This window comes from Primulina tabacum, chromosome 9, assembly GCF_025594145.1.
Source record: "Primulina tabacum isolate GXHZ01 chromosome 9, ASM2559414v2, whole genome shotgun sequence".
NCBI classification, from domain to species: Eukaryota; Viridiplantae; Streptophyta; class Magnoliopsida; order Lamiales; family Gesneriaceae; genus Primulina; species Primulina tabacum.
In genome coordinates this window covers 41184398-41201997 of record NC_134558.1, presented here as the reverse complement: position 1 = coordinate 41201997, position 17600 = coordinate 41184398, and the positions used below count along the sequence as shown (strand labels likewise).

The 17600-nt window shown below is 35.7% G+C and overlaps 2 protein-coding genes across 2 annotated transcripts; one reads left to right on the top strand and one right to left on the bottom strand.

The window, feature by feature from the left end:
• The first annotated feature begins 1606 nt into the window (after window positions 1-1606).
• On the top strand, window positions 1607-3545 carry LOC142556309 (putative inorganic phosphate transporter 1-3). Its single transcript, XM_075667744.1, has one exon. The coding sequence runs from the start codon at window positions 1709-1711 to the stop codon at window positions 3311-3313; it is 1605 nt and encodes a 534-aa protein (XP_075523859.1). The 5' UTR covers window positions 1607-1708; the 3' UTR covers window positions 3314-3545.
• Window positions 3546-6843: 3298 nt separating this feature from the next.
• On the bottom strand, window positions 6844-9105 carry LOC142556783 (phosphoenolpyruvate carboxylase kinase 1-like). Its single transcript, XM_075668277.1, has 3 exons — window positions 8632-9105; window positions 7616-8054; window positions 6844-7143 (listed from the first exon to the last, which is right to left on the bottom strand). Exons 1-3 carry the CDS (start codon window positions 8974-8976, stop codon window positions 7109-7111), a joined length of 819 nt encoding a protein of 272 aa, XP_075524392.1. The 5' UTR covers window positions 8977-9105; the 3' UTR covers window positions 6844-7108.
• Between the last annotated feature and the right edge of the window lie 8495 nt (window positions 9106-17600).

Genomic DNA, 17600 nt, shown 5'->3' with positions numbered 1-17600 from the left:
AAATCGTTATTGTTCATCTGTTATTTTTGTTCAATATTTTAGTCGATATTTTCGAGTTTTCTTGCAAAATTATCCATCATTATCACCGGTCAATGTTAATGATACTTCTCCATGTGCTGCTGTTGATTTTTCTTTTTTATTAAAATAAAAAACTCTGGTATTTCAAAAGGAAAAGGAAAAAAAATGGGGAAGCCGAATCATGCTGGGTTTCCGAGGTGACGAGAAGGGGGTTTTAATAAAATATTGTAAAATTAATTTTGTTCGATGAGAGTATAACAAATTGGGGGAAATTTAAAAAGTGTAACAATCCGAGGAACAATTCCTCGGATCTTATTAAAATAGTAAAAAAAAAAAAATGGGCCACATTTGGCCGTATTTTTTACTCTTTTGGGGAACAAAATTCATCTTATATCATGATGTATGTATTTGTTTGACAATAATTTACACTCCTCAATCTTCTAATATTTTGCATTATTTTTAAAACTCTAGCAAATCACCTTATTCTTGCGATTAATTTTTTTAAAAAAAAACCATTACTATTACCAATAAAATTATTATTATTATTATTATTATTATTATTTGAATGATAATAGTAATGGGTTTTAAAAAATTATTTTAAAATAAATTTAATAGCAAGAATAAGGTGATTTTCTGGAGTTTTTAAAAATAATGCAAAATATGAGAAGATCGAGAAATGTCAATTATTAACAGACTCTTTTTTTTTTTTTATAGTAAAATTTGTAATTTTATTGAGATAGATCAATTGTTACAAGATTTATTAACCACAAAGGAAATTCGTCATTCATCCACACAAAAGATGAATAGTAGTAAGAAGAAAAATGAGCAATGTTATGAGCTACATTATTAGTCAATCTATTCTCATTAATAAAATCTGCAACTGTCGGATTCTTTTATAAGGTCTATGATTTCTGAAACACGTAAAAACACGTAGACCAACGTAACCAATGTCTTCCTTAAAGTTCGTGACTGCTTTCCTGCAATAAGAAAATGTTATAATTTTAAATTTTATAATAAGGAAATGTTATAATTTTAACAGACTCTTATGCGTCTATGCATGATATAGGCGTAAAAAAAATTATAAAAAACAATTTATCCCATTAAAATGTTATAATTTTAAAATTTCTCACATTTTGTTATCTTTATAAAACTTTTTCATTTGTATATATTTTTTAATTAAAAACCACGACGAAAACTCTGGTGAACACGCTTTGAGTAAAGCGTGTGGGCTTTGCTTGTGAGTAAGATATGAATTACTACTTGTTTTCTTGAAAATGATGTGAAAGAACAAAAACATATCCATTTACAAGGAAATTTATTGCAAGTATGCAGCCAAATAAATAATACTGTCCCCAACAATGAGAGTTTTGTAATTAGTGAACACGTTAAAGAGATGAATCAATCGTGTAAATTTCTTGAGTAAAGAATTAATATTTGGCAGGATATACCATAAATATTCCAAAACAATCCCTTTCTCCCTACATACAATCCCTTCAAATACCATATAAACTCCATCTCCGAGCTAATTAATTAAGTGTGCGTCTCCTGTCTGCATTTTCTTGGTCCTATTTTTCTCCTCCTTGAGTTTCAGTTTCAATATTCCAAAACTTGGTTTTCTTGGTCCTAATTTTCTCATTTTGATTATTCTTTTTCCACTTGTTTTGCAGGGAGTTTCCAAGTTCACTGCAAGATGGCCAGAGAGCAATTGAAAGTGCTCGATGCACTCGACGTTGCCAAAACACAGCTCTACCATTTCACTGCTATTGTGATAGCTGGAATGGGATTTTTCACCGATGCGTACGACCTATTTGCCATCTCCTTGGTCACAAAATTACTCGGTCGAATATACTACACAGATACGACTAAGCCAAAACCCGGAACTTTACCTCCTCACGTCGCTTCCTCTGTCACCGGTGTCGCCCTAGTCGGGACATTAATGGGACAGCTCTTCTTCGGGTGGCTTGGTGACAAATTGGGCCGTAAAAAAGTGTACGGACTGACATTAGTCCTCATGATCGGTTGCTCGCTGGCCTCCGGTCTTTCGTTCGGGGATTCTCCACAAGGTGTCATGGCTACTCTGTGCTTCTTTAGATTCTGGCTGGGTTTCGGTATTGGAGGCGACTACCCACTTTCTGCCACGATCATGTCTGAGTATGCTAATAAACGGACTCGTGGGGCATTTATAGCTGCGGTCTTTGCTATGCAGGGATTTGGGATTCTTACTAGTGGGATTGTTGCGTTGATTGTCTCTTCGGCATTTAATCATGCATACGCAGCACCTACATATAAGGAGCTACCATCTGCTTCAACCGTGCCACAGGCAGACTATATTTGGCGTATAATTCTCATGTTCGGTGCTGTTCCGGCCGCACTGACGTTTTACTGGCGGATGAAGATGCCGGAGACCGCTCGGTACACAGCTCTCGTGGCGAAAAATGCGAAGCAGGCAGCTAAAGACATGGCTAAAGTGCTGAATGTGGAGCTTGAAGCGGAAGAAATTTCCAGAAATCCGACAAATCAATATGGCTTGTTTTCAAAAGAATTCCTCCATCGCCATGGCGTCCACCTTCTGGGCACGACGACAACATGGTTCTTGCTGGACATAGCTTTTTACAGTAATAATCTATTCCAAAAGGACATCTTCAGCGCCATTGGATGGATTCCACATGCTGAAGAAATGAACGCAGTTCACGAAGTATACAGAATCGCTAGAGCCCAAACATTGATTGCACTATGCAGCACCGTTCCTGGATACTGGGTTACAGTAGCCTTAATCGATATAATTGGAAGATTCACCATCCAGTTAATTGGTTTCTTCTTCATGACAGTGTTCATGTTCGCACTTGCAATCCCGTACAATCACTGGACTATCCCGGAAAACAGATTCGGGTTCGTGGCAATGTATGCATTAACATTCTTCTTCGCCAATTTTGGGCCAAACGCCACAACATTTGTGGTCCCGGCTGAGATCTTCCCAGCCCGTTTGAGGTCAACGTGCCACGGGATATCGGCGGCGGCCGGAAAGGCAGGGGCAATAGTGGGAGCATTCGGGTTCTTGTATGCTGCTCAACCGAAAGATCCGAGCAAGAGGGATGCTGGATACCCGGCGGGGATCGGTGTGAAGTACTCGCTGATTGTGCTTGGTTGTGTGAATGCTTTGGGTTTCCTTTTCACTTTCCTGGTGCCGGAGCCGAAAGGAAAATCGCTGGAGGAGTTGTCCGGGGAAAATGATGATGCATCCGACGGAGATGCAACGGAAATGGTCGCTCAGCCCAATAGGACTGTTCCGGTGTAGTTTGATCGAAAAGAAAAAAAAGGCGCCATGCATGCATATTTGGGTGATATACACGTTATTCGTATTCAATCTTGTGTTTGACATGGGATATGTGGGAAGAAAACAATCGTGTTAGAGTAAGTCATTATAAAATTTGGTTGGCTTCATTTACGTCACAGAATGGTTGTAAACCTAAGTACTTAGTTCATGAAAACATTAACTATTTTCGTTAATTTTATGAGTAAGTATCTTGTGAGATAGTCTAATTGATCTATATAGTAAGACGAATCGATTAGATCTATATTTTCTATGAAGAAGATACATTTGACATAAAAAATAACGATTTTTTTTATTTGAAAAATATATAACAAAATTGATTAACAATCTCAAGTGAATTTTGCCCGATTTTATTTGTCAGCTAGTGTTTGTCCCAAACGAAGTGAGCAGTTGATTTGGAGTGGGTAAACTCGGTTGTATGATTTGTTGCTAGCTAATTATCCGACGGCCATTCATATTCGTATGAATATAATATTTAGTTTAATCTCACACGACAACAAGGCATTAACACTACAGATCGAAAAAGTTAACATGGACCAATCCCACGAGTTCAAAATATTAAATTATATAGCATTTGGCCGGCAATCGTAATCGCAATCGCAATCGCATGCGGAAAGCGATCATTAGGAGGATATTATAAACAAATTCATAATATTCCATGGAGTCATTTTTTTCAAGTTATCTCGACAAAAATAAAAATAAAATATATTTTTCATCTATATATCTCCAACAATCTGACCTTATGTTGGTTGGAAACATACTCGTATATATATATATATATATATATAAAATCGAAAACATAACAATTGAAACCATTTGTTTATGTTCTTTCGCATATAATTAAAATTAAATTCATTTCGGCTTTTTTTTAAAAAAAAAAATTTAAAAATGGATGACCATAAATAAGTGTACTCATTATTTTGAGAATTTGAAACACACACAGTGACTTAGTGAAAAGGTTGTAAATGGTATTGGCTTATAAGTTTAATTTGCTTCTGCAGTTAGGCAATGACGACCATACCTCAATACATATTTTTATATTTCATGCATTTTCTATATTATTCATGGAAAGTTTTTCACATCTCTGTCTATGTTTGTTTTATTTTATTAAGGAGTAATTCACATGCAAATTAAATTCGATGAAAGAAACACTCAAATATATAATTTGATGGAGGAAAAAAGTTATTCAAACATAATCACACAATATGCAATTTTTCTTTCTAAAATTGATATTTATATCTAATATAAAAATTACTTCACAATCACATATTTGAGACTTCGAGTGTAAAATGCAAAACTAACCTTAATTAATGTTAATATACACATGCACTTTCAACCCTAATATTAACTTTGAGTTTAAAAACAAAATATAAAGAATAATTTTAAAAAGTATTACTATAAATCCGCGTTACATTTAATTTAAAGGCATAAGTTGACTTTATTTAAATTGAAATGAAATCAGGCTACTTCCTATTCCTTCCCCCTTTATCTTGTTTACCTTCCATATAAAAATTGACAATCCTTGTAAAGTAAACTGGCCAATTTTTTCAATAGATATATGCGTGATTGTATTCATGACCAAAAATGGATACAACGTCGAATATAATCTCGACCTGTCAATCCCTTTGCGTTTAGAGCTTAGGAAATTATATCTTCGAGAATATATAGTAACAAAAATATAATATGTTTAATTTGTTTTTTCCTGTCTCAATCTCGGGTAATCTCTTGTAAAAATTAGTAATAAAACTTTTAATACGTTCTTAATTGAGAGAAAATGACTGGGATTTCAATTAAATGCATGCCCGATTTTCCCTTCCATACATTGCAGAGCAATTAATGTTACAAACTATCGTTGTCCCGTTGACTTGACAATCTGCGCACAGCCAAGTCTCCGATGGGATTTTAAGTCATCTACATGGAAGTTGATTTAAATTGAATTTAGAGTACTTTAACCAAACTACCTTAATGGATAGAATATTATTACTTATATATTTAGTATGAAAATTAAATTTAATTTTCAATCTTTTTCGAGTATATAAAAAAATAATCTCAATTAAATATCTATTTATTTTTATTTGAATGTTCTTTACGCTCTCGATGCGGCCAAATCATTTTACTGCGATATTATTCATCGGGATGGGTTTTTTCACTGATGCCTACGATCTCTTCTGCGTCTCTATGGTGACCAAGCTTTTAGGCCGAATAATATTATTGGAGTATCATTTTTCCACGCTCAAAACAAAATAGAAGTTTAAAATTTTAGTTTCGAGGTTCGAAATGTTCATTGGACATCGTGTGAATTTAAATATCTATAGGATATTTAGAATTATAACCTTATCGACTTCAAAAAAAGAATAATCATCTTATCGTATATGACATTTAACACCAAACGAGTTTGAGATTAGCGGAGCCAATCCATCTTATATATACATTCAAACGGAACTCTCTGATTTGATCACCTAATCAAGTCCACGATCGGAGACTGGATTTCATGTTTATATCGCACTAGAGATCTTAAACAAACTTTACGTTGAGACTGATTGGCCGCAGTTTTAGAAATTTTGCGACGATGATGACAGTGGAAGTGGTCACGAAATTATTTTATTTTTTTTTTTTGAAAAAGTCTCGTGGCCGAAAATTGTACGTGGGAAGATAGTCTTGTTTCAGGTGACTATCAATGAAATATTTATAAAGTTTAATTCATAATCACATCATCAGAAGTCCAAAATGAGTCGGCCAAATGAGAAACATGCACATATACTGTACGCACATACATATTATTTTAAATTGAATAATCATTATTTAATTTCTTTGATTAAATTAGTTAATTATTTTTATATCATCTAAAATATTTTATGAGAATTTTTTACATATAAGTAGTCACTAATACTAATAATATTATTTAATTAGTAAATTAAAAACTCACTAATTAAATAATTGTGAACACATCATAACCTCAATCAACGAACTGACAGTACCGATGTATCAATGACAAAAAATTGTTCATATAATGAAAATTTCGAAGATCAAAATTTCATTTGATTCATTTTTTGCAGCTATCAGTTTTGTGAACTCGTTTTATTTAAAAAACGAATAATAAGTAATATTTTTCATATAAAAAATATTATTTTTTCATATATAATTCAAATATAAAATTTGTATCACAAAATTGACTCGTGATATCATCGCACAAAATTTTTTTTGCATAAAAGTTATTGGAATCAGTTGTTAAGATTGATTGACTTTCTTTTCTACATATTCATTTCGTGGTTGATATTTATATTAACAATAATTTTACTTAATCTCATCATCCCGCACATTAATTTTAAACTAACATGGTATTTATTAGATTTTGAATTTTACAATTAAAGAGATTTGAAAATCGTGAATTAATTATAATCGAATTCTTTCTTGAATACGGACGATATATTAAACAAATAAAACTTGCCATGTTAAAATTAACTCGATTAATTAAATAACCATTTGTTATTATAATGAACGATCGAAACTGCGATATTTCGGAAACTAACATTACTCGATGGAAAGAGATTGACAAAATAGATTCACAGCAAGTGTAGTATATCACGAGGTTACTCGTGCAAAAATTTGTGCTCAACGCCTCGAGCAAAGAGTAAAACTATCTACGTCTATTAACAAAGGCTCCTACAATTTAGAGCTATATATATATATATTATATAGGCTTGTCTGATATTTGGAAGACTTGAAAGCATCTTCTCAGGTTAGATAGCAGCACTCTGTTCAGGAGACTCCGCTGCTTGTCATCCATGGATGTGCTGCAAAAGATTTGTCAAGTTGCTCAATTTTCTGAAGCTACAGAATATGCAAAAAAAAATCGACATGACTTCGAAAAAAGCAAAGGTTTGGCGTATCCAATCTTCAGCAGTGGATATAAGACAAACAATCAAGTTTCACAAGCTCTTGAAATGATTAGTAGAGAAGGGGCCTAGTGGATCAAGTGGGCAAGCTGAATTTTGTTCCGTTTGGCCCAAAGGATAAATCTGAACCACAAATCACCGAATGGCTCGAGGCCTAACTGGCTTAGACTAAACTTGAGTTGTTTTAAATGCTGTTGAAGCTGAATATCCGTTGGTGCATCACCAAAATTTATAGTTAATTTCATAAATTGCTCAAATTTTCCAAACATGCCGCATGCAATGAGAAATAACGTTCTTCTGTGCAATTCTACAAGCTAAGAAGTCACATTGAAACAAGTCAAGAACATACACAAAAACAAGAATCACATACCTAGCACTTGTTCAGCCGAGAACCTTCGAGACACGTCCTTACAGAGCATCCGTCTCATCAAATCTTTTACTTCACAAGAAGCCGAGCCGAAATTACTCTTAGGGTATCTCAAATTCGCCCTCAACACGGACTCAAAGATCTCTGTCACAGATTCCCCGTAAAAGGGAGGGATCCCGGATAACATTATGTACAATATGACACCTGCACTCCATATATCGACCTTTTCATTGTACTCCCGGCCAGCCACCACCTCAGGGGCGACATAGTACGGTGTCCCAACAATGCCAGACATTAGTCCCCCACTGTGGAAGTATTCAGCTGAGCCAAAGTCCGCCAGCTTGAGCTCGTTATAGCTGTTGAAGAGAATGTTTTCTGGCTTGATGTCTCGGTGGGCTACACCGCGGCTGTGGCAGTGAGATATGGCTTCCATTAGTGGTACCTGAAAAATTCCAAATTGTGGTGGCCATCATAATACATTTTTCGCTCCTCGTCAAAATGATAGAATTTGAACGAGTTATGTCAAGCAAGCCAAATCTAGCGATCAAATATCCAAATGTTTCGGTTTATTAATTGATTTTCTTGCACACATATTTCTCTCGGGAAACAGATATTGACCACAGAATAAGAATCTAACACAAAACTAAAAACAGAAGGAAGCAAAATAAACACCACGAAAACTTCTGTTCACAAGACAAGCACACATAATTAAGTAAAATATATAAAATCGAAGGGCAAAAGCATAATTTGAATAGAGATCACGAATTGTACTATTTTCATCGAATAGTCAAAAAGTGAAGTCATGGTCCCTCATGGATAACTTATAAATTGTTGTTTCCAGTCTAGCACCCCAAACAAACGCAAAGATCCAACCCAAGATTTGTAGAATGTTATCAGATTAAAAACTGCGAATTCCAACACTTTCTCGACTAAATCATCAAATTTGTCCCCACAAAAAGTAGTATTATATTATTGCATTCTCCCAGAATAAATCCTAGTCCTTGGAAAACAAAACTCACCATGACTCGGTGGGACTCCAGTTCAGTGAAAGCGAGTTGGGCCGTGATCCTTTGATAGAGATCCGTGGACCCGCAGTACTCCAGCACCATATGGAGAAACTCATCATCTTCGTAAACATCAAAAATCCCCAACACATTCTTATGATCGGAGACGAGGCTCGTGAGCTTGGCTTCATTGAGTAAACACAGGGTATCGATGGAGTCGTTTTGGATGAGGCGCTTCTCTATGGACTTGACGGCGAAGCAATCTGCAGAATCGAGGGAGTGGCACCTGAATACGGCAGCGTATCTTCCCCGACCAATCTCCTCGCCTACTCTGTAGTTTCTCTTTAGCGCTTCACTCATCGCTGCTGATTATTTTTTTCCCCTCTCGGAAAACGAGTACAATGGCATGGGGGTGTATATTTATAAAGCGATGGCTGGAATTTTTGAGGTTGCGATATTCTGGTACAAGGAGACCCAATCACCAGTTGACACGTGGAGTTTTAAAAAAAAAAAATCCCCGGACTGGGGGATCGCAACATATCTCAAACTACGATGTTTGCTTCCTTAATCGATAGTTTTATTTATTTAATATATCAACATATTTCGATCATTCTCTGTTGGATAATTATTATATCCCAAATATATCCCTTATCTATATGTTCCATGATAAAAATTACAAAACTTTTTGGTTCTCCAATATTACAAAATATTAACACAAAATTTGCATGAGATTGTTTCTTGTATTAATTTTGTAAGAAAAATATTTATTCCGACTCGACACATTAAAAATATTATTTTTAATTTTATGTCACGATTATTATTGTTCACTTCAATTATAAATCGAATCGACATGTACTCAAAATTAATTTTCACTGATGTTAATTAATGAACAATATATGGTGAGTTATGTAAATAAGATAAATTGTATCTATTACGCTACGTTTGATTGGATGGATTAGGCGGGTTTATGATATTTTAACCCACCTAATATCATGTTTGGTAGGATTTTTATTTAACCAAGTCAATCCCTCATATAAATGACTAGGTTATATTAACTGGGATAACACTACTCACCCAATAGGATTATTTATCCAAGTCTTAATACATCATATTTTTTCAATTTTACCCTTCTCATATATCCAAACTCACCAACACTTCTCGTCACCGACCGCCGGCCGACCACCGATCCCTGGCAGACCGCAGACCGTCGATCCCGTCGACCACCGTCCCCGACCGCCGATTGTCAGCCACCACAACGCCGTCGAAGTGGATGGACAATTTTGTCAATTCATCAAAAGATTCTTAATTATCACATTTTTAATAATCATACCAAACATAATATTATTTTATCATTATCTATTTCAATCATTTTTTTTATCATTTATCTCTTAATCATTTCGTAATTTTATCCTCCAATCAAAAGTAACATACAATGCTATTAATTAAGCGTAAACCTAATGTAAATAGATGGTAGAAACTCTCTTCTCAAAGCTTTGATGATCATGTTGTCAGCTGCCTCAAGATCCCACTAAGCAATCCAACCACAGTTACAGTTGGATTCTATTACTATCAGATACGTACGTCACTCTCAGTTTGTAAACTACCAAATATGCCCTTAGTCTTTTGAGAATATTACGAGGCTGACGAGTATATTAAACAAATGATAAAAATATAAAATACTTGGTGATAGATAAATAAATAAAAAAAGGCTACATGTTTCAATTATATGGCACATCATCTCCAAAACATTGGGTTGTTTCCAACCGACTTTATTACATAATTAATATATCTCAGTCATTTTCTAACATTCAAATATTCTCACTTATAATATATAAATCATTAATAAAAATTGTATTTATATTTTTATTACAATGTCCAAATTTACTCTTACCATATTTCCAAAATATTTAATAATTAAAATACAAAAACATAAATAAATTAGTTTCTCGAAACTATATCAAAGTTAAACTTCATATGTTAAATATTTTAGTGTGTTGGTGAAGTTTATCATTTTTATTTTTCATAATTTTTTTCTCTTCAACACTCGTATTCTATCTCTAATTTCAATCAACCAACTAAATAATATAAATTATTTAATGTTTAGCATAATTATAAATATTCTATTTTATATTTTTCGTAAATTAATTATATATGACTAAAAAATTATTAATAATAATATTATATATATTGCATTGAGGTCACCCTTCGACAGTGAGACGAGGCATCAGGAAACAAATTCTTGCCCAACTGCGTTGGGAATGGCCGAACTGATGTGTGCATCATAGTTACCAAATACTTTTTCATCTGTTTCATCAGCTTTGGCTGATAATTCTTTTCCACGCATGATTGATATGGATTCAGTTAGCCGAGCTCTGGCTAAATCTATGTCAATTATAGGCTTTGGGTAGTTTCATCCCAAGTCGACACCTGCAGACTTACAGTGCGCTTGGTTTTTTCAAAATATGAATTTGGAATTGGAATTGGAATTGGAATTGGAATTGGATTTGAAAATTCAAGTATTTGAAATTTTATTTGGTTTTTGGTTTAAAAAATGGTATTTACAAATCCATTTTTTGTTTGGAGAAAAAATGATTCGAATTTGGAATTTTAAAATTTTACTACGCTATCCTTAGAAATCATCTAAATATAAATCGAATATGATGAGATTTGGATAAAAAAGTAATTGTAGGTTTTTAAAATCCAAATCATACCAAATCTTATCAAATTTGATGAAAATTGGATATACTCGTTAAAATCCCACGAAATCCCATAAAATTCTAAACAAATCCGAATTCTTTTTTTAAATCACCTTGCCAAACAGTAAAAATAGGATTTTTAAATTAAAATCCCATGAAATACTCTCAAATCCTGGTTGCCAGACACACCGTTAAGCACTTACTCAGGTGCATCATATGGATGATGGATCCACTCGCATGGTATTTGCGCCAACTCGGATAGCCACTGCCTTAAATAATCTCCGTCTGGATCATACAGAAAAAGGTCAGTGTACCTCAGAAAAAGGTCAGTGTACCTCAAAAAAATCCGTTAAATATGTACACACACAAAAGAAATTTGATTCACAATTCCATATACAATACTTGCTAAAAAGTCACAAATTCTTCACACACTAGGAATAGATGGGATCCATATCAATTTTGTGAGGAGGAGACAAAAATAAAATATTAAACTCGGTCTTACCCGAGGGAAGTCCATTCGCTCAAGTGCATGCCCATCAGGCAAACTTCCGGAGACGTACTGCCATCCAAGGAAATTGAAACGTATGTAACGGGAATACTTCCTTGGTCTAATAGCCTTGAGGAAAATATTTGCACTGTTTTCACCGACCAAATTTTGCTCGTTTGTCCGAACTCTTTGTTTCAGAAGAACACTCGAGAAAACTTTTCTCACGCTAAGCTCCCCAAAATTAAGGGACGGGGACAAAAGGGATGTGCAATCCCATGGACCTTGACCCTATCTTTTGAGTAGACGAGTAGATTTTCGATGAATTCAGTAAAAGCTTTATTAGCATTGGCCCAGCCTGGCGACCATCCTCTTCCCAGCAACCCATTACTCGACTTCTGTCTTCGTCTTCAACACCCAATTCATCAATCAAAAATTTTTCGACCTTCCCTGTTGAAAGCACCAAGGACAGCTCATTAGTCGTTTTTCTTGAATTTTCTCCGTGTCATTCTTTTTCATTTTTGTTCTCAGCTGAAGCACGGTTTTTCTCACTTAGGATCAACTGAAAATTTTACTCGCTAGACTCATGCTTGATTACAGTATGGTAGATACCTTAAGACAACTAAAATTGGTAGAAAACTAGCCCTAAATCAAGAACCAGAGTTTTATCAAAACTGGACGAGACGTCATACTAGGAAAATGAAAAGTGAGATATTAAACCTGAGGCCGGCACCAAACAGCGTGGGGGAAGATGTGCCACAGGTCCCGTTTGCAGTTTCAAGCATTTATCACAATATGCCATCAAACGTAGTAAAAGCATTTCCATTATAGTCATATACTTCCCAAGGCTCACGCAATAGCTCACCGTCGTAACTTTGAACACTAACTCCCCTTTCCCCCAGCTTTTCAGTAATATATTGTGGTCACGAACAAGCGAAATATGACCTGTAACGAAAGATAAATATATCTAAAGTAGAGAATTCAAGAATAAAGAGCAAAATCTGAGTGCAAGAAAAGAATCAATGCACGTAGGAGGATTTCAGATGAACTTGAATCACATAATTGTTCGCCAAATCTGGGAAAACCTCGCAACCATTGTCATCGAACACGCTAAAACACATAAAGAAGCATGCACGTTATTTCCATATACCACCCAACAGATTGTCACAAGTTCAATTGAGAATTATGAAGCAAATTTAATCATGTATGTCAATTTATATATTGAAATAATAATCGAACTCTTGAGGACACATTCCGAAAATTTGATCGGGGCCAAACATCATGAGTTCATGACAATGTTTCTTCTATTCCATTCACAAACTCATGGAGGAGAACCGACGATTCAAGATACATTACTTTTAGTATCCTCCTTAGGTAGATGGATGCACTCTAGACCATGATTCGCAATCGCGGTCGCGGAGACCGTCGCGGAATTCATTGTTCCAGTTATAATGACATTTCACGGAACGATCACGGCGCGTATATTTTTTAAAAATTAATATAAACTGAAAATTTTAAAAAAATATTTTTATTTAAATAGATTATTTGATGAAAACAAGATAATAAATATATTTTTTAAATTTTATTCATACCTTATTGAATCACAAGTCATATTTTTATTATATATCGAAATTTTCACAACCTTCTCAAAATTGAAATATACTATTAAAAAAGTTTTGGGTTATAATCAAATAAACTTTTGAAAAAGTTTAATTGTAAGAAAGAATATATTGTACTTTATAAAATTTCATGTCTTTCAACGCAAATATTAACTTTATAATATCCAGAATTCTGGAAAACATCAAGCAAAGATTTAGAATACTTATATGGACTTATACAAAATTAAAAAATTCAAACAAAACACCAAAAGCCCAAATATTTATCAAATTTCAACAACTTCGAAATTAAAAATACAAAAACAATTCTGAGTACGGCATAATTTCAGCTACAAAATTGAGTATGGATATGTATGTGATATGCAAATCAAGAAAATGGTAAATTTAAGCATTACCCGGTGCTTTCAAATCAGCAATACAATGTACATTATTTGAAAAGATATCTCGTTGATATAGGTTCACTAGGAGACATTATTTGAAAAAATATTTTATATCTAGATCAACCAACTCAACCCAGAAAAGTGGGTCGAGCTCTTCCAATTGTCAACGAGCTCTTTAAAAGACTCTTGGGAAAAAAGAGAAAAAAAATATAAAAAAAAGAAAGAAAAAGTGAAGAGCTCGACCCAAGCTCTGCACAACTTTTGTGAGCTTGGGTCGAGCTCGACCCAAAAAAAAGAGCTTGACCCACCTCGACAAAAAAAAAAAGAACGATAGTCGAGTCTCGTGTCGAGCTTGATTCGAGACTCAACTATCGTTCTTTTTTTTCATTTTAACGTTCCATTAGTCAAAGCCCATGATCTTGAAGACACTCAAGGCCCATGTGTGAAATGACAAGCCCATATATTATGGGTCCAGTAAACACTAGGATCAATCTAGAAGGAATTATTGTTGTAACAGAATAAGGGGTAAGATTTTACGTGTCAATAGCTAGTAGCTTTGAATCCTCTGTATAAATAAGTTATCAAACATAAATGATATACAAGAAGAAATGTCTCACACCTGCGTTGTTATTCCTCTTTATCTACTTTTCTAAGTTGGTATCAGAGCCAGATACCATGGCTAACGCCAGCACCAGCAGTGCTTCGCCCATCCTCACGGAGGTGACAGCAACTGTTCCAAGCCTTTTGTCTATTAACCCAGCCAATCAGATTAATTCCGTTAAGCTAAGTGACGATAACTTCCTTCTATGGCATATTCAAGTTCTTGCTGGTATTCGTGGCTTGGGATTGGAAGATTTCATTCTTACAGATCCCCCAATCCCTTCCATTGAGATTTCTGAAAATGGCACCAGTGTTACGAGCGATCTTAAAATCATTAACTGGAATAGACAAGATCAGCTCCTATTTTCTTTCCTCTTATCGTCTATGACAGAGGCTGTTCAGAGCCAGATGATTGGGTGTACCACGTCCTCTCAACTTTGGCTTCGTGTTCCACGCTTATTCGCCTCAAGATCAAAGGCAAAAGTAATGCAATATAAACTACAATTGCAGACCCTGAAGAAAGGAAATCAGAGTATGAAAGATTATCTGAGCAAAATTGAAACATCTCATGGATATTTTAGCAGCATGTGGTCATTCCATCAGCGAGGATGATCAAATCCTTTATATCCTCAGCGGAGTAGGCCTTGAATATGATTCTGTTGTAGTTCATGTAACCTCAAGAGTTGATACTTTAGCATTTTCAGAAGTTGCTGCTCTCCTTCTCACTCATGAAGGACGTTTGGAATTGCATAACACCAGCAATGACACTCTACCTCATTCAGTAAACACAGCTACACTCCCTCCACAGAAAAAGCCTGAGCAATTCTCTTCACCTCGAGGATTCTATTCCCGTGGTCATGGTCGAGGTCGCGGAAGGAATACTCGGGGGGGACGACGTTTCTGGAACAATCATAATGGCCGTTCTATTTGTCAAATATGTGGGATTGCTGGCCATGTAGCAGAAATTTGCTATTACAGATTTGATGCTGAATTTGTTCCTAAACCTGCAAATTCTTCTCGGTCACCATCGCAGGGACTTTTGCCTTCACCACACCAAGGTCATTCACGACCTCCTTCACCAATCTATCCATCCGTAGCCTTAGCCACTGCTACTTCTGAATCTGCCGAGGATGATTGGTGGTTTCCAGATTCAGGTGCTTCCCATCATGTTACAAACAATCTTGGAAACCTCACTATTGGCTCCGAGTACACTGGAGGTGGTAAGGTTCATATTGGAAATGGTGCAGGTCTGTCTATATCTCATGTTGGTGATTCTAAATTTCATTCTTCCTCCTCTCGTCCCTTTATATTAAATAACTTGCTCTGTGTCCCTCGTATTACCAAAAATCTTCTAAGTGTTAGCAAGTTTGCTCATGATAATAATGTCTTTTTTGAGTTTCATCCTTCCGTTTGTCTTGTGAAGGATCTAGCCACGCAAGCTGTTCTTCTCCGCGGAATTTTGCATGAAGGTTTATACAAGTTCACTCTTGGAACTCCTCTTCCAGCCACCTCTCCACAACCTACATGCCTTCACTCCACATTTTCAGCCCCGTCTACTAATCCTTCCCAGCATTCAATCAAGGATTCTCCATCCATTTTGGACCAGTGGCACTATAGATTAGGACATCCACCCCTTCCTATTATTAAGCAAATTTTATACAAATGTAATTTGTTGATTCCAAGAACAGCTGTTATGAAATTATGTGAATCTTGTGAACTTGGCAAAAGTCACAGACTCCCCTTTCCTAATTCGCAAACAGTTTTTTCAGAACCTCTTGAACTTGTTTTCTCCGATGTTTGGGGTCCTGCACACACTCCTTCACGCAATGGTTTCAAGTACTATGTCAGCTTTGTAGATGCCTTTAGTCGATTCACATGGATATATTTTCTTAAATTCAAATCAGAAGTAGTTCAAGTTTTTTCTCATTTCAAAAAACATGTTGAACTACAACTCAACCATAAAATCAAAGCTGTTCAATCCGATGGGGGTGGGGAATTTCAATCCTTAAGTACGTTACTTCAAACATATGGGATAACACATAGAGTTTCATGTCCTTATACATCAAAACAAAATGGTGTCGTTGAACGAAAACATCATCACATAGTCGACACTGGTTTGTCTCTTTTAGCTCATGCTTCCATGCCGTTACAATTTTGGGACGATATTTTTTCTACGGCTGTTTACCTAATCAATCGATTGCCTACAGTTGCTCTCCAGGGGCTTACTCCTTTTCAGTCCCTGTTCAAAAAGTCACCAGATTACTCTTGTCTTAGAACATTTGGTTGCCTTTGTTTTCCATGCCTTTGTGACTATAATCCTCATAAACTTAACTTTCGCTCCACCTCGTGTACGTTTCTTGGCTATAGTGACAAACACAAAGGGTATAAATGCATTAGTACCACTGGCCGTGTCTTCATTTCAAGGCATGTCAAATTTCATGAGCAAAGCTTTCCTTTCCAGAGGCATCTTGATGACCCTAGTACCACTTCCATACCTCAACCCTCTTCACCTTCACTTCTTTACTTGCCCAAAGTTCCTGTCTCTTTTAACTCAACTTCTCTAGCCCCTCCACTCAATGACTCTTCACCTCAGCTGTCCCCTGCTCAATCTAATAATACACCAGCTCCTTCATCTATTGTTTCTTCACCTCCTGATCAAATAATTTCTTCACTTTCACCTTCCCCTCCAGTCACCACACCTGCACTTACTCCAGTGAATCTTCACCCGATGGTGACTCGTTCCAAGCATGGGATTTTCAAACCAAAAGTTCACTTATCTATACCTTCCAGCACCTGGGAGCCATCATCTTTTCAAGAGGCCAGCTCACATCCTGAATGGCGTAAGGCTATGGAAGTTGAATATCAAGCACTATTGCAGAATCATACATGGACTCTTTTACCACCACCATCTCATTTACCTATCATTGGTTGTAAATGGGTCTTTAAACTCAAAACAAATCCAGATGGCTCTGTTGCTCGATATAGAGCACGGCTTGTCGCAAAGGGCTACTCTCAAACTCCAGGGCTTGATTACAAAGAAACATTCAGTCCGGTTGTGAAACCTACCACCATTAGACTTGTCCTGTCTGTGGCTGTCTCTCAAGGCTGGCGAATTCAACAAGTTGATGTCAATAATGCCTTTCTACACGGTCAACTTACTGAGCTTGTGTATATGCGTCAACCACCAGGGTTCGAAGTCTCAAGTCAT